Here is a 27,258-nt window from a genome sequence, read left to right on the forward strand (position 1 = left end):
GTTTCGATACAACTCTAATTTTAATATAACATGATGCCAACAACATTCAACAAGTGCAAATTGTAAATTTTAAGTAACAAATAATAAATAATAAAATCTGAGTGATGAGTTGCTTTAGTGCAATGAACACGCCCCTTTTGGGTGAAATGGAACAAACGATCTGCATGCTAGAGCGCGGCACAATTGTTACAAAATTATATGGAAAACAGCGAAGACCCGATCGACGACACCTAATGCTTATCAGAGAGACGCGCCAGCTGCTTTGGTCCACCCTGGCAGCACAAACACGCACAGACTATGAGGGTACTCTTCAATTGCGTGAAATACGAGAAATACGCGTGGGTAAAAACTCAAAAGAGTTTCGCTTACATGCGGATGATTGCCAACGCTTTGAGAACAGCAAATGTTTTGTCATTATGTACGGCAACAATTTTAAACTTAAGAGTTTTTCCGTGGTGGCCCTGTCTGAAATAGAAGCAGAGCATTGGGTGCGTGGTCTGCGCTATATGGTCAAAGACACACAACTCGCGCCCTATACGCTGCAATTGGACCGTTGGCTACGACGTGAATACTACGCTCTTGAGCATGTGCATGCGCATGCGCATATGGGTAAACCGGAGCAGAGCACGCCAGTGACTATTAAGGATTTCAAAAGTTTTCTCAGTAGCGTCAGCTGCAAGATGAGCACCAGCAAGTTTATGGAATGCTTTACGGATGATATACGCCGTAAGCATGATCTCAAGTTTGACGACTTTTCACGCTTATATCAAAAGTTATTGCTGCCTGTTAATTTTTTGCCATTGCTGGGCAACCTAGAGCTGGCGGACAAACAAACTGTGCGTCCAGTGGAGTTTCAACGTTTCCTTGCCTCTGCGCAGCAGGATAATCAGCTCAACGATCTAGCCTCTATAGCTAGCTTTATGCGCGACTTTGTGCAGGATGTGGAGCGTGAAGTGCAACAGCCGTTTCTTACTATAAATGAATTCGTTGATTATTTATTTAGCAAGCAAAATGATCTATGGGATGCTGCACGCCATGATGCCGTCAACATGGATATGAATCAACCATTATGTTGCTATTGGATCGCCTCCTCGCATAACACTTATCTCACTGGCGATCAGTTCTCAAGTGAATCCTCTTGTGAGGCTTATGCGCGTGCCCTGCGCATGGGTTGCCGTTGCATTGAGCTCGACTGCTGGAATGGCCCCGATAATCTACCCTACATATTTCATGGACATACGATGACATCGAAAATCAAATTTATGGATGTAATTAAAACAATAAAGGAGCACGCTTTTGTAACATCCGAATATCCTGTAATATTGTCAATTGAACAAAACTGCTCATTGGAGCAGCAACGCAACATGGCACAGGCGTTGATCGAGGTATAACTTTCATTTTATATATTTTCATTTAAATATTTGAAAACACATATTCTTGAAATTATTACCGTTATCAATGAACTTATTAATAACATTTGCTTATCTACCACACAGGTCTTTGGTGACATGTTGTTGACCCAACCATGTGATCGTAATGAGCTGCAGCTCCCTTCACCCAATCAACTGCGTCGCAAAATCATTTTGAAGCACAAGAAGTTGCCCCAATTTGATGAGAATGTTGTTGCAAGCAACAATGGGTCATTGAACACATTTAGCCAACGCTCGTCTCTGAGCGGCGGTGGCGATGAGCATGAGAATATGCAAAAGATTTTAAAGAAAGGCCTGCTGTACTTTAAGGATCCCGTGGACAAATGCTGGAATCTTTATCAGTTTGTTTTGACGCAACAAGAGTTGATTTATAGCTCAGAGATCAATGAGGGTCGCAATGGCAATTCAGAGGATGATGACTTTGGTTTGTCTGCCTGCAATTTGAATTCAAGCATGCAGCAAAAGCAAAAGGATACGGCAGCGAATGATGAGCTACATTTTGGCGAGCATTGGTTTCATGGCAAATTGGAGGGTGCGTAAGAAATAAGAAGCACTAGACACTTATCTTTAACTGAAATTTCCAAATCTTGCAGGTGGACGCAAGGAGGCAGATCAGCTGCTTGAGACGTATAACCATCTAGGCGATGGAACGTTTCTGGTGCGTGAATCGGCAACGTTTGTGGGAGACTACAGCCTAAGCTTTTGGCGACGCAATCGTCCGAATCATTGTCGGATTAAATCCAAGCACGAGCAAGGCGCCATCAAGTATTATTTAGTGGAGAATTTCGTATTCGATTCGCTCTATGCGTTAATTGTTTATTATCGCAAGAATATGCTGCGGAGTTCAGAGTTTTCCATAATACTCAAAGAGCCTGTGCCACAGCCGAAGAAACACGAGAGTCAGGATTGGTTTCATCCGAATACAAGCAAGGAGCAGGCAGAGCAGGCGCTGCTTAAGCTAGAGATTGGCTCATTTCTAGTGCGTCCTTCGGTGCAGAGTATCAATGCATTTGTCATATCGTTTAGCATAAATCGCAAAATTAAACATTGTCGCATTTTGCAAGAGGGACGTCTCTATGCCATCGATACCATGCAGTTTGAGTCCTTGGTCTCCTTGATACATTACTACATGCGTAATCCGCTCTATCGCAATGTTAAGCTCATGCATCCTGTATCCCAAGAGCTGCTGCGTCAGACTTTACTGGAGCATGCTCAGCAGCTATTGCACGGCAGCGAGCATAGCGTCGGCAGCGATAGCAATGGCGCCTCCAACTATATGGGCGCCAATCTGGACGAGTATGTCACCTGTAAGGCGCTCTATAGCTATAAAGCTGATAAGCCCGATGAATTGTCCTTTCCAAAACATGCCATTATTACAAATGTTCAACGTAACAATAGCATGTGGTGGAAGGGTGATTACGGCGGACTTATACAGCAGCATTTTCCGGCTAACTATGTTAAGGTAAGAAATTGAAATATTCCTATTTACAATAATATTTATGTTGCCCACAACACGTTCACAGGTAATTGACTCAAGCAGCGAGGATTACAATTCGTTGAATGAGGAAGGCCAAGATGGACGCACCGACTCCATAGAGATCTATGGCGCAGTTGCCTCGCTTTTCGAATCCAACGAACCCGGCATTATAATAAAACTACAAATACAAACACCCACAATGCAAAGTCCATTCATCATAGGCTTTGACCAGCAGGAGGCGGCCTACGAGTGGATTAAAGCAATACAAGAGGCTGCCTTTTTGGCCAGTCAGCTGGCCACAGAGCGTCGTAAGAAGGAGCGCACAGCGCGCGTAGCCAAAGAGATGTCCGATTTGATAATATATTTCCGCAGTGTGCCTTTTCGAGATCACAGCTGGATATTTCAGGAAATGTCCAGTTTTCCCGAGACCAAAGCTGAAAAGCAATTTATACAACAGAATATGCCTTTATTTTTGGCCTATCATCGCCAGCAAATAAGTCGCGTGTACCCCAAGGGACAACGCTTAGATTCATCGAACTTTAATCCGGTGCCATTTTGGAATGTGGGCTCCCAGATGATAGCCCTCAACTATCAAACCGGTGACAAGGCCATGCAGCTAAACCAGGCCAAGTTTCGTCAGAATGGCAACTGTGGCTATATACTCAAGCCCAGTTTTATGCGCAGCGATGCATTCAATCCCAATAATCCACAGTGCGAGGGACTGCTGGAGTCCAAGGTTACTGTGCGCATCATTGCCGCACGTCATCTGTTTCGCGGTGGCAAGTCAAATAATCCCCAAATAGTCGTCGAGCTAGTGGGCTCTAGTTTCGATAGCGGCATTAAGCATCGCAGCAAGGTGAACGAGAATGGCTTTAATCCCGTATGGAACGAATCCGTTGAGTTCACAGTGCATAATACACACTTTGCCCTGTTGCGCTTCGAGGTGCAGGATGAGGATATGTTTGCTGAAACACATTTCATTGCGCAAGCCTGCTATCCCTTAGCCTGTGTGCGTCCTGGCTATCGTAGCATTATACTGCGCAATAAATTTAGCGAGGAGCTGGAATCCTGTTCGCTCTTAATACACCTGGACATCAGTCGACGTCAGCCTGCAATATGATTTTGACAGTATTTTCTACAAATTATCAACATATCAGATATATTTTTATATATTAACTATACTATACATATACATATAGCCAATTTATACTTCCATTTGCGCTACGCATACTATTCCACAGCATTTACATCACTATTTAAAGGGAAACGATTGTTATACATATATATATACCACATATCTAAGCTGTGCTCACATTTTCTCAAAAACAAAGAACACGCTAGTGCCTTAGCCCAATTTTTATCAGTCAGAGTCAGCACATTGAAATACAATGGGAAATTGTATGTTTTAATAATATTATGTGTATGCCGTAATATACTTGACATAATTTATTTGTAATTTATAAACACATTGTAACTGCTTTTGCTCTAGTTTTTTACATTTTTAAATTATTCTGACAATCACTAGTCTAAATAATATTAAAAACGAAACTGTATATTTAATTAGCAAATTTTACAAACAATATATTTTATAAATATTTTTAATCTTAATTTTTTGAACGAAAATGTGCGTGCAGCTTTTAAATTATTGCATTTCTTTATTAAAACTATTTTGTGTATTTAATTTTATTTATGATTTAAGAAAAAGATTGCGTGTTTATAACTGTTATTAAATGTTCTTCATGTATTATAATACATTTATATTTTAACTATTAATATTTGAACTATTTTATGACAATGCCAATTCATGTTTTACGGCCTAAGTGTTAATGAGCGCAATGAGCAGGCAAATTACCAGGCAAACATAAATTAGCAGCAGCAACTGGCTGGTAAAAGTAAATACAAAACATTCTCAAGGTTCTAGCCCATTTTTGTTCAACTTTAGAATCTGTAGTAAAAAAACAATCGAAAAGTTTTTTTCATGTGTTGGATAAAAGTCATGATTTTGTAATTTTTATTATTATGTTGTGTTTTTAGCATTCATTCATATTTTGTTTTTGTTTATTATTATAATTAATAATTATTTTGTTGTTTTTTTTGTTGTTGTATTGGACAATAGTTGAATGTGTGAAATACGTTTTTTTAAAATTTGATCTAAAATTCGCGTCTATGGTATTTATCTGGATCAAAGTACGAAGTGACCACAACACGATCGCTAAACTTGCGTCCAGTTAACGCCTGTTGCGCCTTCTGGCAATCCAGCACTGAGTTGAATTCAACAAACACCTTACCGCAGCCAGGAACCTCAACACCCTCAATGGGCCGCGGTATTTCCACGCTACGGACAACGCCATATTTCGTGCACTCCTCCTTAATGTCCTCCAATATATCCTCATACTCCTCCTCGTCGCGCAGCTCATCGGGCGTCACCATGTTGAGCAGGCACAACACCTCAGTGGGCGGTCCAGAAGTAACCACATTCGATAATCCCGGCACTTGCAGCATTACAGATTGACTGGTATTGGCCGCATTCTGAGCATTCTTGGCTCCAACGCTGGCACGCTGCACAATCAGTTTCTTATCGCCCAACTGCATGCCATTCAAGCCAGCAATTGACTGCAAAAAGAAAGCACAAGTCATGTGTTAGAGAGAGGTGAGTATAAGACTATTAGAAAGCAACTACAACTATTTGTAAACTTTGATAGCAACTCACCTGATCGGTAATGCCAAGATCAACATATTCGCAAAATGCATAGCCTTTGCTTAAGCCAGTAGCAGCGTCTTTGACCAAATTAAAAGCGCGTAGCTTGCCAAAGGACAACAACAGCTCCTTCACCTATAAAACAATAGAATATGTATACATATTTAGCTGTGCTTTATATTCAAAACGTGGACACACCAACCTGCTCATCATTTAGATAATTGGGCAGGCCGCCTATAAATATTTTGTGTGGCGAATCAGGCACCACTGTCGAGATGACGCCGCTGGAAACTGAAGTGCATAAACAAAAGGTAATATTATGAACTTATATTTCAATTCATCTTATCTTTTTTGGTACTTACCAACAGCTGGTTTTACAGCGGGCGTATCTGTGATGCCCGGCATTGGCTGATAATCATGTGGCCTTCGTATTTTAAGATCTTGTCCTTTCAAATTGATGCCATCGAAGGCCATTGCTTGGGTGGTTTCATCTATGGAGCGAAACTCAAGGAACGCAAAGTTCTTGTCCAAATTTATCTGGCAGGCAAGCACGGGACTGCCAGCGGCCTGTGCTAGGCCAACTAAATGCATTTGCTGATTAAAAAATTCCATCATTTCCTCCTCGGTGACGCCAAACGGAATGTTGCCAACGTAGAGGCGGCGTGCTTGTCGCGTAATTGTAGAACCCACAACAGGTACCGCAGTCTGCGGTGTATCGGGTACTACGCTAGCCGGTATTTGGCCTGATGCTTGCATTGCTTTATACTGCATCGGTGTTATGTGCTCGAACCCAGGCGGTGGCACATCCCAATAGAGCGAGGGCTTGCGACGTGAGTTCCGATGATGACGACGATCCCGGGAGCGCTCACGATGACGGTCGCGAGAACGGGACCGATTGCGACGCCGATCGCGCTCACGTTCTCGATCTGTGAATTGTGAAACATAAGAGTTTATTACTTGTAATGTACGCACTGACCTAACCGAATTGCAGCGGCATTAAGAGTGCAAGAGAGTGCAGCTGATAGGCAAACCTAAGCTGCTTTTTATATTTGCGCATGAACGCAAAATGCTTTCAATTACTGTATACACACATTTGCATACTTGCATTCATGCACACACAAGTGTGTGTATATGCATTTGCATATACATATGTATGTACATACATATGTATGCAAGTAGCTGTGCAGAAACATTGAAATATTTACGTAGAAAACAAACCAACAGCATTTTGCACAAATACACACATGCGTTCAGCTCGCTCTCGTTCTCTCTTTCTCCCTCGCACACACATGAGATTCAAAGATTCAATACGCAATGCGGTAATTTTGGTGGGAAAAAAACAACGCTTGGACACATTAAATAGCTTATACTTAAATTAAAGCAATTTAGCAACAATTAATGCAAGCAATATACACACACACATTATGTTCGCCGGTGCATGTGTGTCTGTACATACATACATAGCACATATACGAGCGTTTTATGTGAAAAACAGTGATGTATATTTACACACAGAAAATTGTTGTGCGCATATACAAGCATTCGCATTCATATGTATTCAGTGCACTCTAATTTTGCAAGCATTTTATTCTATAATAATTCACACTCATCTATACATATTTCTATTTATGTAAACTTTGTTGCATACGTACATACGTATGTATGTATATGTAATATGTATGCTTGTACATTACCCCGCATGTGTTTAATTTGACTAAAACATTTTGTTTTTATTGTTTGCCTACACACACATATACTTACCATCATATCCCATTTTGTTCTTTATTTCGTTATTTATTTTGTTTTATACACGTATAGAAATTTTAACTATGAAACAAAAGCCGATGAAATATGTATCCTATGCCTTTAACAATGCATATGTGTGTGTATGTCAATAAATATCTGCAAAATGATACTTTCCAACACTGTCACCATAGCTCTGCATGGGACTGCCAATTTATTGATCTGGTAGCCTTGAATTCAGTATTGAAAGCGAATCGTTCAATTGAACTATATTTGTGACCATAGGACAACTCTAGTATTATTATTATTATTATTATGAGCATTAAAATTTATTTGCCGACTGATTTATTTTATACACAACAAAGTTGCAATTTATATGGCGAGCTGAATATTGGTGATGAAAATGTAGTGGTCTATTATGTGCTGGATACGAGCGTATCCGAGAAAGACACCTTAATGCCTCATCGTTATCTTGGCTCCATATTATGTAGTGATCTCTTTGAGAACAGCCACTATTGCCGGCAACAGGACATGATTCTATGCTTCACATACAGTCAGGATTCGCCGCATATCTCTCTGAAGTTTACCAGCATAACACCCGAGATTTTAAGTCACGTTAAGCTCATACTATATGATAAACAAATTATGAGCAGTTTGATGTTGGAGCCAGACAGAGACAGTTGCCTGGATCGGGAATCGTCGAGTCTATATGAAGAGGAGTGTGACTTTCAACAGCTGGCACAGCTACTGCAACCGATTTTAACACAAAAAACAGGAACTAGTTTTGGTTTGACTGTCAGTCGTGCTCTATATACGTTTACTCACATACCCATGGTATTGTTTAAACAAATTGTTAGCTTGAAATTTGTTAATAGTATTCTACGCCACACGGTTGTCTATAAACACTACCAGGAATGGGAGCATATGCATGCCAAGCGGTAAGCATTTAGAAAAGGAACGTTGAAATATATTTCACTATTTTTTATTTGCAGTTTGACAAATATTGTTTTGGATCGCGCCTTGGGCATTATTTTAATGTTGACATTATTTTTATTTGTCGCACATCCCGGAGATTTCTTAATACAACTCTCACATGTAAGCTTGCAAGCATAATTTAATAATTGTTCAGTAACTAACTGTATTTACAGATGGTTATTAATGAGCTTTATACTCTGCTGCGTGTGCTGGAGGGCAGTCCTATTGGCTTAAAACTCAACATACATTTAAACAATTTCTTTTTGGATTGCTTCAAGTATCACATTGAATTGTGGTCGACATTCTTAGGTAAATCAGCTGGCATATTGATTATTTGCATGTTTTAATAATAAATTCTTTTAGATTTAATCGAGCCAGCTGTGCGTCAGATCTTTCTAGCTATTGCCGCCTTTGGTTGTCTCGGTTTAAGCTTCCAAATAGCATTATTAGCTGATCTAATATCTATTGTTAGCTTGCATGCGCATTGTTTTTATGTTTATACCAAAGTGTAAGTACGAAAAATATAATCGAAAGTTCTATAAAACTAATTTATTATGCTTTGATTTAGCTTAAAGACTGTGGAGGTGAAAGGCTTGAAAGTTCTTTGGCAAGTCGTGCGAGGAAATCGATATAATATTTTACGACGTACGTTTTAAACTGGCTTATATTAAAATGTATCAAATCAAGATTTTATTTTCTTACAGATCGCATTGAGACGCATAATTATAAGAATCGTCAGCTTTATCTTGCAACAATATTTTTCTCCGCTATTTTATTCTTATTTCCCACCACGCTGGTCTATTATATTGTTTTTGCATCTGTAAGTTATACATATGTCTCTTAATATTATTTAAAAACTTTAACTACAATTCTCTTATCTTTTTAGTTAAAGGGACTTACCTATGTTACTCTCAAAATACTGGAATTCTTTCGACGCAAGCTTTTAAACATGCCTATTGCTATGGCTTTAAAGCATATGAGAAAGGGTTTTTATGAAATCGGTAAATATAAACAATAAAAAAATGGATTCTAGATTGTTCTATTAATGTTTCCAAATTTTTTTTAGATTGCCTACGTATATTGGATATACCATTATCAAAGCAGTTATACTTAACACATCGCAATGCCAAAATATTAATCTATGTGTACAAAATACAAATATAAACAAAATATAACAGTTATGCATCCATTTATAATATTGTAGTAAATAATATTAAGGCATATTATTAATTATGCCAATAATCGATATTAGAAAACTATAGTTTTATAATTCATGGGCCTTAAATGTATAATTAGCGACATACGACTTTTAACCATCGGTTTTAAAATTACTGTGAAATAATTCAAGAGTGTTGAACCTTCTGAAAAGCATTTTGTTTTTATCCGCCCATTTGCAAATAAAAGAAAAGTGTTACAAAATGTATATTTATTTTAAGACAGTTGGCATCTCTGAAAACAACCCCACCATGATACTTGTTCCATTGAACTTGTTCACCTGAACTATGCCTTGCTATGCCTTTTAACAGCCCTGGTTTAAGAAACATTGTGAAAATAATTCTCTTTGGAAGCGGTTGTGCAATTAAAATAAGTCTAGTATAAATTGAGACTTCATACATATATCGTTATGGATAATCCTGCAAAAATCGACAATGCAGCTCCTTTGCCGCAACGCCAAGGCCGCGGCAATCAGCAAAATAAAAATATTGGCAAGCATGGACCGCAAAGGCAAAACGACAGTAACAACGATGGTGGTCCGGCTGAAAAAAGACAACGTCCTAACAACAATCAGAATGCTAGCGGCAGCAGCGGAGGGCAAAATCAAAATCAAAATAAGAATTTTGGCAACAAGGGTGGTGGATTCGGCAACCGCAATCGCAATCGTGGCGGCAATCCAAACAGGTCGAATTTTCAAAATGCAAGTAATGTGAATGTAAGTACAGGTCCATATTAAGTATATATAATATATATATACATATTTAAACGCAAGCAATAGCAACAATCAAATTCTGTTAGGCATCAATTATCTTTTCATTATGCATTGTCAGTGGCAAATATTTGCCGCTCTTTTTGTTCTCTTTGAGCGGGGATAATCTCTCTCTTGCGTATCAGTGCTGCTAAATTTCGTCAGCGAAAATTATCTAAATTTACTATTGAATCTATAAAATAGCTATATACAGTACAAAAAAAAAAGTAAGAATATAGCGTTGTCTTTTAAGACAAGTTTTAATACTTGAAGTTCTTATATTTTTTTTTATTTCGTATACATATGTACGATGGTATGCTAACTACACAATTTTATTGAATGCATATTTTACCAAACATTTAGTCTGCATATATTTATTGATCATTAGCTGATTACAATAAAAGTTCAACTATAATGTTTATTCTTGTTTGAAGAAGGCTACAATAACCTTACTGGATATCAACAAATTCTATAGAAAGAAGAAACAAGGCTTACCGGCTATTCAAAATAGCTATATCTGGCTTGAAAAGGGCTAAAACAGCAACTCAGTTGCGTATGCATGTCGGTTCTATTCTCTTAATTATGTGTATGCGTGTATCTATTTTACTCTATGTACAGGCATATGTATGTATGTATACTGAAAATGTATGTAATAAGTAAAATGCAATGGCGTCAAAGCAATTTTTCAGTTAATGTTTAACGTGGCAAAAAAAAAAAAAGGAATGCCAGAATAAGAAAAATACAATAATTTACATATTAATTTACATGTACATACATATGTATGTATGTTCGATGCTCTAATCTGATGCATCTACATACAAACATATTTACTCAAATGCATACACACATGCATTTGTTCGTGTGTATGTATGTCTGTGATCCTTGATGTTATTGTATTCCGCGTGGCAAGCGCATTTAATTTGCCAACAGCTAAAGGGTTAATGGCAAAAGTATGTTTTATTGCTTAAATGATGAGCGTGTCTTCAAAAAATAAACAATTATAAGGAAAATAGCTGATTAGCAATACATGTTGCATTGCATGTTAATTTCAGCTATTTTGCCCATGGATAGGTTGTGGGATAGGTAACATTGATTGAAGATTGCGGTTAAACATGCGGATGTATGTACATACATAATATATGTATGTTTATATTTTAAGGATAAATTCGCTTTTCACTCTTATGTTATTAATATATACAGTTTAATATACTACAATATACAAATTTAAAATATTAAACGAATGGGGGCTATTACTATGTATATGATTACCTGGAAACTGTAAACTGCTATTTCTTAAAACAGTAGTGTCTACTACAAATCTGATAATCTGGGGAAAAAAATACTCAACATATGATTTGTTGATTGAAAATATTATATGAACGTGGCATAAGATTAAAATTTAAACAAGAAACCAATACTATAATTTTAAGTAGGCAAAATTTTATGCAATGCATATTATTTAATTGATAATGGAGCTACACTTGAGATTTTGCATGGGGAGTTAGGCTTTTCGATAGCTTTTTATAATGTTTGGGGGGCCAATGTTAAGTTCTTTTTTAAGCGTTTATTCATGGGGATATGCTATATTTGTTATTCTCCGTCGTTTCACTATATTTTGTGGTGGACAGTTGTGTGTTAATTGTTGTAAAATTTGTAAGCTCTCTTCTCTCCATTTTTGTATCAAATTTTTTTTCTTTCTTTATAAATGTGCCTAAACACATAAATATCTCTATATGTATAACTGCATATCGTACGAATATATATATACATATATATAGCAAAGGTCAGCAACAGAAGTAAAAGTGGAAGGCGGAATTAATGTGGAAGGAGGAATTAAAGTGGAAGGAGGCGCTAATGCCAATCAGCAGCAGCAGCAACAACAGCAGCAGCAGCAGCAGCAGCCGCCACAGATGCAGACGCAGGCTCAAGGTCCAGGACCACAGGGACTAGGCTTGCCTCAAGGTCCAAATCACAGTTTGAATCATAATGCGAATCAAGGACAGATGCAAGGACAGGCGCAGGGTCAATCGTTTAGAGGACGTGGCGGTGGCGGTGGAGGAGGGGGCGGTGGCGGTGGCGGTGGTCCACAGCAGCGTGACAGGCATCGTGGACAGCGTGGCATGGGTGGCGGCGGAGGTGGAGGTGGTCAGAACTCTGGCAACGGTGAGCGCGGCGGCGGCAATGGTGGCGGCGGTGGTGGTGGCAATCAACGCGGTGGCGGTGAAGATTTCTACATTGGTCAACGCTTGCGAGTGATTGGCGGCCCCACACATGAGCTGCCACCAATTGAGGTAGCCCAGGAAACCAAATTCTCTGGCCGCAATCGCTTGTATGTGGGTAATCTCACCAATGATATAACCGATGAGGAGTTGCGTGAAATGTTCAAGCCCTATGGCGAGATCTCTGAAATATTCTCCAATCTGGAGAAGAATTTTACATTCCTCAAGGTTGATTACCACATCAATGCGGAGAAGGCCAAGCGCGCCTTAGATGGCACCATGCGCAAAGGTCGTCCGCTGCGCGTACGCTTTGCTCCCAATGCCACCATATTGCGCATCAGCAATCTTACCCCATTTGTCTCCAACGAACTGTTGTACAAGGCCTTTGAGATCTTTGGCCCTGTCGAGCGTGCCAGCATTACGGTCGATGATCGTGGCAAGCATATGGGCGAGGGCACTGTAGAGTTTGCTAAGAAGTCTTCGGCCAGCGCCTGTCTGCGTCTCTGCAATGAGAAGTGCTACTTTCTGACCGCCTCGCTGCGTCCCTGTCTGGTGGAGCCCATGGAGATTAATGACGACAACGATGGCCTGCCCGAGAAGGCCCTAAACAAGAAAATGCAGGAGTTTAATCATGAGCGCAACATTGGGCCACGTTTTGCCGATCCGAATTCATTTGAGCACGAGTATGGCTCACGCTGGAAGCAATTGCATGATCTATTCAAGAGCAAGCAGGATGCTCTCAAGCGTGAACTCAAAATGGAGGAGGAGAAACTTGAGGCACAGATGGAGTACGCACGCTATGAGCAAGAAACTGAACTGTTGCGTCAAGGTCAGTATTAAAAGTATGACAGAATAACAGTTTATAATTGGGTACACACCATATATACAGTATATATATATAAAAAAAAAAAAAAAACAATTATTTTTCTAACCTAAGAACTTCGGGCTGGTCGAGGTTTCCCCCTGCGTGACCTTATGCTCTCTATAAGATGTTTATGGTTATCGAAGAATATCACACATTTGAATATAGATTGCTGCCTTGCTGCTTCTATATAGTAACATTACTTTTCTGCATTAGTGCACTGCTCAACTGGCGCTCCCATGTATCGATAGTATCGATATACAACTACATGCTGTAGCTTTATTTATTTACACTTTATAATTTTTGAGATGCTAGCCTATATTTTAAGTTAAACATTGTCTGTCCGTTGCATATGTCAACCTTTATTTAAAAACATTGTTTAAAAACTAATTTAAGCTGTTGACTGTACTACATCATCATGTCACACGTTTCAAACTATATATATATTTTTTTAGTTTATACGAGGCTCTTTAAAAAGCGCCAATCTTTAATGCTGTATTAGCATAAATGGATTTTTTGTTATGATACTGTTGAGTTATGTTGTCGTTAGAGTTGTAATTATGAATTATTTTCAACGTACTATTTTTACCAACTATCGAAAACCAATTGTGTTATGATATGTTAAAGAATATGTTTGAATTAATTAGCAACAAGAATTGTTGAAATTGGGTCGTGGAGCTCAAAAGTTTGAAGGTATTTGAATGTTATTTCTATAATCGATAGTGTCGGACAAGCACTCAGACTTTCATGGGTATATATCGTAGTATTTAAGCTGCTATGCTGTAACTCTTAATATAGATTTATAACTGGGTTGAGTCTTAGTGGGTTCTCTCTTATAGTGTTGGCTGGAAAGCACATTATGCTTAACAACAAGATCGAAACTCTTGACAGCGAGCGCTCTGCTTAAGCAGTAAAGCTCTCAACTGATGCTTCTTAAATTATTCAAATTGGAAATCAAACTAATTGTTGAAATGCATTTTAGAGTTAAGAAAACGCGAATCGGACAACGAGCGCAAGAAGATCGAATGGGAAATGCGTGAGAAGCAGGCCGAGGAGATGCGCAAGCGTGAGGAGGAAACCATGAGTCGCCATCAAAATGAAATGCAAACTCGCATGGTGCGCCAGGAGGAGGATATGCGTCGTCGCCAGCAGGAGAATTCGCTGTTCCTGCAGGCGCGACAGTTGCATTCAATGCTTGATCAGCAGGAAGGATTTGGCGGCAACGGCGGACCTGGCAACAATTTTGATAACTTTGAAAACAATTCACCCTTTGAAGTTTTCAGATGTAAGTTGTATCATCAATTAACTATTAAATACAAAGTGTTTATAATTAATTTACATCCAATGCAGCCAACAACAACTCGACTATGGTTGGCAATAATGCTGGGCCTGGTCCAAATCAACAGCAGGTATGTAACTATGGATACAACACTAACCAAGAGAGAGGCCCACAACATGGCTTTCAATATACGAAGTATATATGTTGTATATTAATACCAAAAAAAATGTGTGTGATTGTCTAACTTTTTTGTTATACAATGTTCTCATTTGTATTACTTTTTTCGGGGAAACGGGGAGCTTATATGCTTATATAGTTAATACAACTATTTAAAGTTACAATGTGCAATTGTAAAACATTTTTTTTGGGCTGGGGTGCTGCTATGCTAGTAAATCAATTTATTGTAATTTATGCGCTGAAATTTTGAAATCTGAGTTGAGAGTCTCAATCGCTGCTTTCGATTTAAAAGCATTCACTATTATACTATTTATGAAAATAGAGCTAAGAGTGTATAGCCTGTATTTAACAATGTTTTTATGTATCAGGCTCAGCTGGTTTTTTGTCAATCCATGAGTAGAACTCTTAGACAAAATGGTTTTTTTTTTATATGTATATATATATATTTAATAGGGTTCAATACCAGTTTTCTGTATCTCTCCTCTCTTTCATATTTCACGCATAAGTTTTAAGCAAGTATTAGTCACTTTTTCTTAAACACTTAATTGATATTTCATATATTTGTGAAAAATTCAAATTATATGACTGCAAAACAAAATTTTCTATTAACATTTGCTGTGGGGCTAATTTATCCGATTTTGAAATTTAGACTTATTATTAAAACATAAGCATTTAAATAACTGTTTTTATTGTAATTGGGCTGCAAATTGAATCAATTGTTACTTTCCTTGCCCTCGACTAGGACTCCTTCGGTGCTTTTGAATTTAACAATATGAACCAAGGCAACAATCAACGTGGAAATAATGGCGGAAATAACGTTCCATGGGGACGACGTCGTTTTTAGACATGGACTACAAAGCATGATGGATAAAACTTAAAACACAATATATAAAAAGCAAATGAATTGCAATCAATATTTAAATTGATTGACTTAATTGTCACACCACACACTTCAACACCCACACTCTTGACCTTTCGCTTAAAAAAAAAATACAATTAAACAAAATGAATCTGTCAAGCATGAGAAATCTTAAGACGCTGCAGTTACAACAACAATGCATAAACATTTTGTCAAATGAGTAATACTGAAGAAAATATTACCAACAACAACAACATGAACAACAACAAACAACATATACATATATATATATATAAATTGATATATAGATATGTTTGCGTCTGTCCCCAAAATATATTTATCAATAAAATAATGTCTAGATACTTTAAGCTGATTCTATTTGTACAACAACAACTACAATTTATGAGTATTTCTCCATAATCCTTATATATACTATACATTATTTTTTTCATACTTTTGTTTTGTTTCTTTTTTTTTTTGTAAATTTACTTTCTCCAATTCAATTCATGTGCTGATCATTTATTTTAAATATACTTACATATTATATGTATAAATATATATAAACTAAATGATCTTTTCAAATTACTAAGTGTTATACTAATGGTGAGTATGTTGAAAACTTTGGGTAGATGGGAACTGTATACAAAATAACAGTTGTGGTTTTTCGAGTTTTAAATGCAGATCTTAAGAAAGATCTTGCTATTTAAATATTTATTTATGCTTATATCTTTGTATTTCTTTTTACAATATTCAAGAACTATAACAAAGACTGATTTACAAAACTTATTCTTAACTTGGATCAAATATACATTTTTTTAAAATATGAATGTTGGGCTACAAAATTTGTAGTACAAATCAAAATTATATTATAAATGTTAAACTTGTTTTTGACTTACGTACTAACAGCTCGAGACAAAAACTAAGCACAAATTTGAGAAGTTGGGATCTCTGGGATAACTCAAACAGAATTCGCTCGAAAACAACATAAAACATAAAATTTATTTAGATCTATTGATGGAATTTTAATTTTTGGAATCTCTTCAATGCTAAGCATTGTATAAATATTTAGGAAAAGGTATGTACGAATTTGTTTGCAATGCTCTCTCTCTCTCTATCTCTCTCTCTTAACTGTTTTGGTGCCTATTTTTAAAACATTATAATTTTGCATTTGATAAATTAATGAACAATTTATGCTGGAAAACTTTGAAAATCAACTTTGCTTCAGTTAATTAAATTATATGGGAAACTATAAAACTACTAAGTCTTTCAAAATAATAAAACTGCAGGCGTGAACTTGTTCGACTATGTTATTGAAATTAAGAAATTGCAGTCTACATTTTCCAAAGTCTTACAAAAAAAGATGCTGACTTTTTTCAATGCTAGTCACGCAACTTGAAATATGTTTCTTGACTACAGGAAATCAACAGCAATTATTTATATTTATGAACATATATTTGTTTCCCATTGTTAATTATGCATAAATGGCTTGCAGGGCTGAGGGCCGTTCGCTCGCTTGATTGTGTGTGTGTGTGTGTAAAGCGCAAGTCTGTGTGCATTTTGCATTAGATTCTCTTCTGGGTTTCATTAATTAAGCAAATTTGTGGGCAGCATCTGCTAAAGAAGATGTATGTATGTATTTGTGTCTTTGATTGTATGCGCGTGCAAGGTTTATCTATTGCAAGTACAGTCACGTACTTAATTTTGCTGCTATTGTCCAGCGTTAAGCAATGTTATTCTTATTATTTTTTTTTTCATATTATTTCTTACTCTTTTTTGATAAATATAAAAACGTTCGCACCTTTTTGAAATATGGCTGGGATATAAAATGATGATGTGGCTCTAGTTATAAGGTATTGAGCTAAAGTCTGCATTTGTGTGCATTATATCTGCAGTTTCTAAATGATTTTTGGACATAACTGGTATTTGTTATATTTTATGATATGATCTAGAAAATTTAAATGATTTCGTCGATGTCTAGTCTAATAAACTGAGCTTGGCATACAGAGAACAAGGCTTGATTCTTTAATAACCTATAATTAATATAGAATTTGACATTAAGCTTAATAATTTCGTCAATTAATGACAAAAAGTATTCCATAAACTTTTGAACTAGCTGTCTTAACGGTAAAATATGCTCTGAACTCACTGCTGTTAGTCTTAAGCTTAAAAGAATCTTTAATAAATATATATTTATGTTTACAGGCGCTGTTAAACGATGATAATGATGAGCTGGATATAGCATGGTGGATCAAGCAGAACCAGCAGCCACTGTACAAATACAAATACGTATATAAAAGACATCAGCATAATAAAATCCGTCAAATAATAAAAATTAAAACAAATTGTGTATTTATGTATAGAGATGGCAAAGTTACATAGAGTCAACGGAAGCTATAGGAAAGAAAAAAACAAAAAAAAAAAACTGGCACACAGACCTGCATAAACAAAAACAAAATGCTGCCGGCATCAACGGCACAGTGCCTGCCAATAATTCGTAAGTGACGACGATATTTGTTGTTAGTTTGCGTCTACAAAAGGCAACTGAACACCGAGCAGAGCTGTGACGCAATTCAATCTGTAACACACATACATACGTACAACCGTAACATTGCATACGTATGTATTTGCAATTGCGATTGTGTGTGATTTGTGATAGTTTAAAACCGCACACACTACCGCTTTAATTGTTGCTGGCAACACACACAGCAGATGAAGAGATTAAGAAACGAGTTGTGCTCTCGCGCTCAGCTGTCGTGTCAGTGTTTGTGTGAGCGCATGCGCTGCTTGGCCGTGACTGATATAAACGGTAGCAGTTAACAAAAATTAAAAAACAAATTATTTAATGATTTAAAATTAACATTAATTACATATATTATGCTAAAACTTAGGCTTAACACACAGCTGCGTGTGCATAAACCCACACACATGTGTACATGCATATGTATGTATGTACATGCTTGCACGCTCAGCTGTTTACAGGATGACACTTGCTTAAGCAAGGACAAATCAACGCAGTGTCACTCTATTAAGCGTTTAATAGCCATCAGCGCCGCTTAACGTTGACTTAAATGTGTAAGTAAACATAAAAAAATCACACTATTTGGCAAATAAATCTGTGCATATGTATGCATATACAGGTGGCACTAGGCAAAGGTTGTTTGCTTAAAAAACAAAAACCTTGCTACGCGGACGCTGAAAAATCTTCTTTTGAATGTCAGAAGCAGCTCTGAGCTGAGAGAGCGAAATGCAAATACACACATGCACGAAAATAAAGTTGGCTTTAAAGTTGCAGACGAAACATGTCTTAAATACACATACACATGTACGCATACATAGGCACATAACTGCATGTGTATGGGCTGTACATACGTAATACTAATTAGTTTTGGTTTTGTTACAGCACGAGTTGCGTGTTATGTTTTGCATTTCATTTCGAAAAGCTTTTAAAAGCTGTGCTTTCGTCGGTATTAATGCACACATAGAAAACAAACACACACGTATACAGATGTATGTATGTGTATAGAGCGGTGAGTAAGAGATAAGTGAAGCGTACGTTTGTTAGTTTGTCTGTTTAACTGTCTCTTTATGTGTGTGTGTATCAACTTCAAAAAAAGGTTTTAAGCTGGAGCGCAGTCGAGGTTGCGTCGTTTGTTCGTTCGGTCCGCTCTGCTCCGTTTCGATACGTTCCGTTCGGTTAGTTCCTCTCATGGTAAGCGCACGTTCTCCTTCAGCGCTGCTACTATTTTTTTTATTATTAAATTGCATATAACTAATCAATTACATGTATACGTTTGTACTTTGCAACGCAACTTCATGGCTTTAGGTTGTGAAGTTAATTTACAACACACACAAGAGAGCCGACCTATGACAAAGTGCGATTTTTTTAATTTTTTTTTGTGGCTGTTGGTGTGAGTAAACAGTGAAAGTGCTGGCTACATGAGTGTTGATTTACTCAAAGAAACAAAAATACATAATTTGTCATATATGTAATTACATTATGTATGTATTAGGTTGTGTGTGTGCAGAACTGTTAGCCTTACAGCCATTGCTTATATATTTATATGTATATTTTTTTTATTATTATTTATTTTATTGTATAACTATTAATATTATTATCATTTTATTTTAACAATTATTAAATGCACATAAACAATTATTTATGTTCATTGTACATACATGTCTGCATGTGTGTGGTAAGACGTGCCTGTTGACAAGCTTTGTGTGCATGTGTGTGTGTGTGTGTGTCAGTGCACTGCCTCAATGCAAATGAAATTATCAATAAATACATACATACATACAACATATAATACATACATATGTATGTAGTATAAATTATAATTTTTTTCATATATATATTTAATAAATTTAATTAAGTACACAAGCACGTACGCCTGGACGTGCAGTTTTAATGCAAATGTGTTTGTATGTGTGTGCATGCATATTGACTGCAACGGTATTTTAGTAGGGATATAAAATGGTTTCAGTTCAGCTGCGTTTCTGCATAAGTGAACACACACACACACACACAAACACATACAGTTACCTGCAAGCTCCCACACACACAGACATTTGAATGCAAGCACGGTAAACGTAAATACGGGGAATTTTTTTTATAATTTGAAATGTAAATAAAACACTTGTTTATACACAGGCATGAGTTTGCCCATTGTATTAATTAGAATTAAATTGTTTATTTGTATGTGCATACACAGTGTATACAATTGATAATTAACGGGAAGTACGTCTTATATTCATTATGCCAAGTCACAAATTCTTATTTAGCAATAAACAATTTAAATAAATATTAATTGTCATTTTGTTTTTTTTTTTTTATTTTTGCAGTTAAGCCAAATGCAGCAACAACATTTTTACCTATGAAGATACTAAACAAAATATATATACTAAAGGACTTTTTACCCTCATACACAGCACACACACCAAGATCCAGAGCAAGGCAACCCCCAACTATAGTTAAGGCAAATCAAAAGCTAAACAAATTAAACAGTGTTTAAATATGCTTAATATAGGTATTGATGGAATTGTCAAATTACCATTTATTTTGGAAAATTGCAACAAACGTCGTCGAATATCAAAATCAAGAAACAGAACAACAACAACATCACCAATAACAACAGCAACATCACAGGAAATATCAACAACGATAAAAGCAGCTAGTACAGACTTATCAATAACTAAAAGAAAAAGCAATAGTTTGTCACTATGCAAGAGTGCAACGGCTAGTGACAAACCGATACGCAGCGTATATTTATGTAAATTAAATCGAATGGCAACAAAATGTATATATTTTGTATTAGTTTTAGCTATTTTATGTCTAACAGATACTAGTGCTGCTCTAAATCATAATAATAATACAATTAAAATTCTAAATAACAATAATATTAATAATGCAAAAGACGCTGGAGGAATACGCACATTTAGCGAACTTACCAGTGAACTATATCAACATCAACAACAACAATATGAATACAGTAATAGCAAAAAGACAACAACAACAGCAACAGCAGCATCGCACATCGCTGAGACTGACATTGAGGCTAAGAATACTCACAATAAATATGAAACCAACAACATCAACAACAACAATACAAAATCCAGTGAGCAGAAGCAACAGAACAACAGCAACAGCAACCATACGACTGAAAACGCTGCTGAAGTACAACATCATATAAATAATATTGATATATTTGGTGCTTATAGCATACCCGATCAGGCAATATTTACAAACGAGTTTGCTGTTCATATACCCGCTGGCAAAAGTGTGGCCGATGATATTGCCAGTAAACATGGCTTCACCAACAAGGGACAGGTAAGTGTGAATAACTAACTCTGCAAAAGGGGCAATTGCTCTTATTACATTTTTATATGTATTTATGAGATATATATATATATAGTTAATCATCGATTGATTTTACTGCAGCTGTGTGTTCGATAACAGAAATATGCAACGAATATACGAAGTTATAGCAATGAAAAAATATATTAGATAGATTTTGAATGGTTGAATACAGGGAAATTTTGTTTAACATAAACAGTCAAGCCTGTATTCGTTGCGTAAAGCAAAAAATTTCCCATTGCTAGTGTGTATTTGAATAATTAGTAACTGAACATGATTTGGCACTCCCGCATAATTGCTGGCCATTATCTTTATCATTTTGTTGTCTGTTCGGAAACGTTAATGTTGTTTCTTCTTTTTGCAGATCGGTGCCCTTGAAGAATTTTATCTGTTCGAGCATCATCGCGTGTCGAAGCGTTCGTTGCGTTCCAGCCGCAAGCATCACAGTGCCTTAAAGTCGGAGTTCGAGGTAAACAAATCATAAACTTGTTAATTACACACACACACACACACAGACATACACACACAAATACATATATATGTATGTGCATACATTTAATATAATTATTGTTGTTTTAGGTTAAATGGCTGCAGCAACAGCATGAGAAAATTCGACGCAAACGCGATGGCCCCTATCGAGAACTATCCACATACAGTCCGTACAATATATTGCGACAAGCGCCTAACAACGACTACATATTCAATCCGCATTCGTATACGCCTTTATATTCCCCAGACCCCGTTTTACACGCATCCACAGCAGCTGGAGGATCCCAACAACACTCGTCGCGTCTCGGCTATCGCGATGTTAGCTCGCATTTGATCTTCTCGGATCCGTTGTTTAAGGAACAGTGGTACCTGGTGAGTAATGTATGTCATCGCTATTCATCTTGTTTCATTCATTACATATACACAAAGTGTGCGGACATTTTGATAACTAATAACTGAGCAATCGGAATGGAATTTGAGTGCATATACGTTATAAGCATGACAATTAGAGCTTCATAGCTGCATAATCACGCATTAACTTAAGCTAAGTGTATGGCATTTAATTAACGTTTTTTTTTTATAAACAATAGAACGGTGGGGCTAAGGATGGCCTGGACATGAATATAGCGCCTGCCTGGCAAAAGGGCTACACGGGCAAAGGCGTAGTGGTGTCCATACTGGACGATGGCATACAAACGAACCATCCCGACTTGGCACAGAATTATGTAAGCATTATAAACACACTGTTTGCACACTTTATACTCACTAAACAGTAAATGTTGCTCGACAGGATCCGGATGCATCGTTTGATATTAACGGCAATGATTCGGATCCAACGCCGCAGGATAATGGTGACAATAAGCACGGCACACGTTGCGCTGGCGAAGTGGCTGCTGTTGCGTTTAACAATTATTGCGGCGTGGGCGTGGCCTACAATGCCAGCATAGGCGGTGAGTAGTAGTGACTAAACCGCTAGAGCAAGCACCTGCCATCCCTCACTCTCTCTCTCTCTCTTTCTAACAGGCGTGCGCATGCTGGACGGCAAGGTGAACGATGTGGTAGAGGCACAAGCTTTGAGCTTAAATCCTTTACATATTGATATCTATAGCGCCTCGTGGGGTCCCGAGGATGATGGCTCCACAGTGGATGGTCCAGGACCCTTGGCCAGACGTGCCTTTATCTATGGTGTAACCAGCGGACGTGACAGCAAGGGCTCCATCTTTGTCTGGGCCTCGGGCAATGGTGGTCGCTATACAGATTCCTGCAACTGTGATGGTTATACCAATTCCATCTTTACGCTGTCCATTTCAAGTGCCACACAGGCAGGCTTTAAGCCTTGGTATCTGGAGGAATGCTCCTCCACGCTTGCCACCACCTATAGCTCTGGCACGCCGGGTCACGACAAGAGCGTCGCCACCGTAGACATGGATGGCCGCTTGCGCTCCGATCACATCTGCACAGTGGAGCATACGGGCACTTCGGCTTCAGCGCCGCTGGCAGCGGGCATTTGTGCGCTAGCGCTGGAAGCCAATCCCGAGCTCACCTGGCGTGACATGCAGTATCTGGTGGTGTACACCTCACGTGCCGCGCCGCTGGAAAAGGAAAGCGGCTGGACGCTTAATGGTGTCAAGCGCAAATATAGCCACAAGTTTGGCTACGGACTGATGGATGCCGGCGCGATGGTGTCGCTGGCTGAACAGTGGACAACAGTGCCGCCGCAGCATATTTGCAAATCGCGCGAAAATAATGAGGATCGTAAAATTGAGGGCACCTTTGGCTATACGCTGGCCACGCACATGGATGTCAATGGCTGTGCGGGCACCATCAATGAGGTGCGCTATCTGGAGCATGTGCAATGTCGCATTACCTTGCGCTTCTTTCCGCGCGGCAATTTGCGCATTTTACTCACCTCACCCATGGGCACCACCAGCGAGCTGCTGTTCGAGCGTCCACGTGATTTGGTCAAGTCCAACTTTGACGATTGGCCATTCCTTAGCGTGCACTTTTGGGGCGAACAGGCCGAGGGCCGCTGGACGCTGCAGGTGATCAATAGCGGACGTCGTCGTGTCAACCAACCGGGCATCTTGTCCAAGTGGCAGTTAATCTTCTATGGCACCGCCACGCAGCCGATGCGCCTCAAGTCCGAGTTGCTGCAGAATCAGCGTGCCAGCAATCCGTTTCTCTACTCTGCTCCTGCCACGGGCGCTGCCGCCAACGCAGATAATGCAGATAGCTTTGCCAGCTATCTGAACTATCAGCACATCTTTAGCAGCGCCGGCTCCAGCCCAGAGATTGCTACCGCTACACTAGATGGTCAGAATATGAATCTTACAGCCTCGTCTATGTCCACACCCAATGAGAACAATGATAACAATAAGCCTATGCTGGAGGGCTGTGATGCCGAGTGCGATGCCTTGGGCTGCTATGGACGTGGACCCACTCAGTGTGTGGCCTGCAGTCATTACAGACTGGACAAGTGAGTGTTTGATTAGCGATTTGCACGCTTTTAAGCTATAGCTGTATATAGTCCATATGAAAATGTGTTTTAATTGCTGCCATTCTCTTCATAGCACCTGCGTCAGTCGCTGTCCACCGCGATCTTTTCCCAATCAAATGGGCATCTGCTGGCCCTGCCACGATTCGTGTGAAACCTGCGCTGGCGCTGGTCCCGATAGCTGTCTGACCTGTGCGCCTGCCCATCTGCATGTCACTGATCTGGCCGTCTGCTTGCAGGTCTGCCCAGATGGCTACTTTGAGGGTAAGTGGCGTGAATTATTATTATATCATGGCTAACATGCAATTTGCTGCAGATCAAAAGAATCGCACCTGTGTGCCCTGCGAGCCCAACTGCGCATCCTGCCAGGATCATCCAGAGTACTGCACAAGCTGTGATCATCATTTGGTTATGCATGAGAACAAATGCTACTCGGCCTGTCCGTTGAACACCTATGAAACCGAAGAGAACAAGTGCGCATTTAGCTGAGACGCTACAAGCTATACAATTGTAACATATATATTGTATCTTATTTTTGATAGATGCGCCTACTGTGACGCCTCCTGTGCTAGCTGTAATGGCGCCACAGATCGCGACTGCATCACCTGTCGCAGCAGTCGCTACGCGCATGAGCGTCAATGCCTTAACAATTGCCCCGCTGGCTATTATGCGGATAAGAAACGTTTGGAGTGCCTGCCCTGCCAGGATGGCTGCAAGAGCTGCAGCAGCAATGGCATCTGCACCGAGTGCCTGCCCGACTGGATGCTCAACAAGAAGGACAAATGCATTTTGGCAGGCAGCGAAAGCTGTGCCGATGGTAAATGACAACGGCGGTAATGGTAAATGCTAAGCCAGTTCTTTAATTGTTTTTATCATTGCAGCTGAGTACTTTGATGTGCAGGCACGCCAATGCAAGCCTTGCCACAATAGCTGCGAAAGCTGCAACGGTCCGCTTTCCAGTCATTGCCTTTCGTGTCCAGCCGATCGCTTGTTGGAGCGCAGCAGCTGTGTCAGCGGCTGTCAGGATGGCTACTACATGGAAACGGGTGCATGCACGCCCTGCCTGCACACCTGCATGCAATGTGTCTCGCGCACCAACTGCAGCAACTGCTCCAAGGGCTTGGAGCTGCAAAACGGCGAATGTCGCACCACCTGCGCTGATGGGTAAATGTTATGCCATTTAATTTGTAACTTCGTTGCTTACTCACCCATTTGGTTTACCCGTATTGTAGCTATTATAGCGATCGCGGCATCTGTGCCAAGTGCTATTTAAGCTGTCACACTTGCAGCGGCCCCAGACGCAATCAGTGCGTGCAATGTCCCGCTGGCTGGCAGCTGGCCGCTGGCGAGTGTCATCCAAAATGTCCCGAGGGATTTTACAAGTCCGACTTTGGCTGTCAGAAGTGTCATCACTACTGCAAGACATGCAATGGTAATATTAACAGTTGCGCTAAATTATTGTTGCTCTAATATTTTGTTTTCCCAGCCGCTGGTCCCTTGGCCTGCACAGCTTGTCCCACGCACTTTATGCTCGACGGTGGACTCTGCATGGAGTGTCTAAGCTCGCAGTACTACGATGCAAATACACAGAGCTGTAAGAGTTGTCATGAATCCTGCCGCGCCTGCTTTGGTCCTGGTCAGTACGGCTGCAAAGGCTGTGCAGCACCATTGCATTTGGATCAGCTCAACAGTCAGTGTGTGCCCTGCTGCAAAGATCAACAAGAACAGCAGCAGCAACAGCAGCGGGAGCGCGAGGAGAATGCTACCGAAGCTGCCAACTGTTGTCAATGTGACAAGGATACGGGTACGACGCACCTACTGGCTAAAGATTTAAATATAGCATTCATAATAAAAATTATTGTAATCGCTAGGTGAATGCCGCAGTGCCTCGACGGCTGGCAAACGCCGCACTATTGTCGGCACGGAGAGCCTCTTCCGACAGGCTATATCGCCGCAAGATAACAGAGATAACGGTGCCTTTGTGCTGCGCCTGGATTCACCGCTAACGGCCATTACAGCTATTGCTGTGGCCATTTGCCTGCTCATCATCACTATTTTCTCCATTATATTTGCCGTTTTGCAGGTGCGTGTGCCTAACTTTTATTTAAACTATTCTTTGCTAAGTTTTATTTTTTTTTTTTTTTGCAGCGCAATAGCAATCACGTCTCTAGAAACTCGGTGCGTTATAGAAAGATCAATAGTCGCGCGAGTGGTGGTGGCGTTAGTGGCGCAATTGCTTCTTCGTCCAAGCTAAGCAATGAGGCTAGATTTATATTCAATGTCGCTGAGCGTGCATTGGATGGTGATGATACCGATATTGACATAGATAATACGGATGAGGAGGAGCATCTTGTTTATGAACCACGTGGCCCAACGCATGCTAACGAATTTCACGTAAAGAGTACAAAAAATGATATTGATGCGATCGAGTTTCATTCTACCAAATTTCCCACTTCTAAAAAAACTCACCACACGAATGCCAACACGAGCTCACCTACAAGCAGCTGATTTATTGATAATGCAAAAACCACAACCACAACAACAACAATACCCACAACTAAAATTACCACTCCCACAACAACAAAAACAACTTTGATCCTGAATTTCTTGCTCTGGACTAGTAAATTTTAACCTTACTTGAGGATATATATATATAGCGAATCGAAATATTTAACATTCGAAAAATGATAAAAAATTTATATGTGATTGTGAATTGTTTTTATATATATGTATATGTAA

General features: G+C 39.0%; 5 protein-coding genes across 8 annotated transcripts; 4 read left to right on the forward strand and 1 right to left on the reverse strand.

The window, feature by feature from the left end:
• The first annotated feature begins 46 nt into the window (after positions 1-46).
• Positions 47-4,379, forward strand: LOC108607184 (1-phosphatidylinositol 4,5-bisphosphate phosphodiesterase gamma-1). The gene is made up of 4 exons (XM_017997840.1): positions 47-1,385; positions 1,497-1,962; positions 2,024-2,892; positions 2,954-4,379. Exons 1-4 carry the CDS (start codon positions 105-107, stop codon positions 4,025-4,027), a joined length of 3,690 nt encoding a protein of 1,229 aa, XP_017853329.1. The 5' UTR covers positions 47-104; the 3' UTR covers positions 4,028-4,379.
• Positions 4,380-5,052: 673 nt separating this feature from the next.
• Positions 5,053-7,470, reverse strand: LOC108607234 (splicing factor U2AF 50 kDa subunit). Its single transcript, XM_017997912.1, has 5 exons — positions 7,367-7,470; positions 5,968-6,531; positions 5,808-5,896; positions 5,618-5,740; positions 5,053-5,520 (listed from the first exon to the last, which is right to left on the reverse strand). Exons 1-5 carry the CDS (start codon positions 7,377-7,379, stop codon positions 5,059-5,061), a joined length of 1,251 nt encoding a protein of 416 aa, XP_017853401.1. The 5' UTR covers positions 7,380-7,470; the 3' UTR covers positions 5,053-5,058.
• Positions 7,471-7,493: 23 nt separating this feature from the next.
• LOC108607233 lies at positions 7,494-9,502 on the forward strand. Of its 2 annotated transcripts, XM_017997910.1 has the most exons (9): positions 7,494-7,573; positions 7,714-8,286; positions 8,341-8,443; positions 8,497-8,632; positions 8,687-8,831; positions 8,892-8,968; positions 9,028-9,143; positions 9,210-9,324; positions 9,390-9,502. In XM_017997910.1, exons 1-9 carry the CDS (start codon positions 7,494-7,496, stop codon positions 9,485-9,487), a joined length of 1,443 nt encoding a protein of 480 aa, XP_017853399.1. In that variant the 3' UTR covers positions 9,488-9,502. The 2 variants fall into 2 exon arrangements, with proteins under 2 accessions (XP_017853399.1, XP_017853400.1); XM_017997911.1 differs by lacking the exon at positions 7,494-7,573 and having other exon boundaries at positions 7,664-8,286.
• A 361-nt stretch (positions 9,503-9,863) lies between these two features.
• On the forward strand, positions 9,864-18,068 carry LOC108606904 (protein no-on-transient A). Of its 2 annotated transcripts, none has more exons than XM_017997437.1 (5): positions 9,864-10,253; positions 12,065-13,334; positions 14,350-14,652; positions 14,718-14,776; positions 17,885-18,068. In XM_017997437.1, exons 1-5 carry the CDS (start codon positions 9,948-9,950, stop codon positions 18,059-18,061), a joined length of 2,115 nt encoding a protein of 704 aa, XP_017852926.1. In that variant the 5' UTR covers positions 9,864-9,947; the 3' UTR covers positions 18,062-18,068. The 2 variants fall into 2 exon arrangements, with proteins under 2 accessions (XP_017852926.1, XP_017852928.1); XM_017997439.1 differs by lacking the exon at positions 17,885-18,068 and adding an exon at positions 15,566-15,698 and having other exon boundaries at positions 9,866-10,253.
• A 2,883-nt stretch (positions 18,069-20,951) lies between these two features.
• On the forward strand, positions 20,952-27,224 carry LOC108606702 (furin-like protease 2). 2 transcript variants are annotated; one of them, XM_017997077.1, is made up of 15 exons: positions 20,952-21,509; positions 21,901-22,005; positions 22,116-22,191; positions 22,273-22,397; positions 22,616-22,750; positions 22,816-22,975; positions 23,049-24,501; positions 24,596-24,783; positions 24,836-24,992; positions 25,062-25,336; positions 25,401-25,683; positions 25,752-25,951; positions 26,006-26,323; positions 26,391-26,602; positions 26,668-27,224. In XM_017997077.1, the coding sequence occupies exons 1-15, from the start codon at positions 20,967-20,969 to the stop codon at positions 27,025-27,027; spliced, it is 4,590 nt and encodes a 1,529-aa protein (XP_017852566.1). In that variant the 5' UTR covers positions 20,952-20,966; the 3' UTR covers positions 27,028-27,224. The 2 variants fall into 2 exon arrangements, with proteins under 2 accessions (XP_017852566.1, XP_033150164.1); XM_033294273.1 differs by having other exon boundaries at positions 22,116-22,397.
• The last annotated feature ends 34 nt before the right edge of the window (positions 27,225-27,258 follow it).

The sequence above is a fragment of the Drosophila busckii genome, chromosome X (genome assembly GCF_011750605.1).
Source record: "Drosophila busckii strain San Diego stock center, stock number 13000-0081.31 chromosome X, ASM1175060v1, whole genome shotgun sequence".
NCBI classification, from domain to species: Eukaryota; Metazoa; Arthropoda; class Insecta; order Diptera; family Drosophilidae; genus Drosophila; species Drosophila busckii.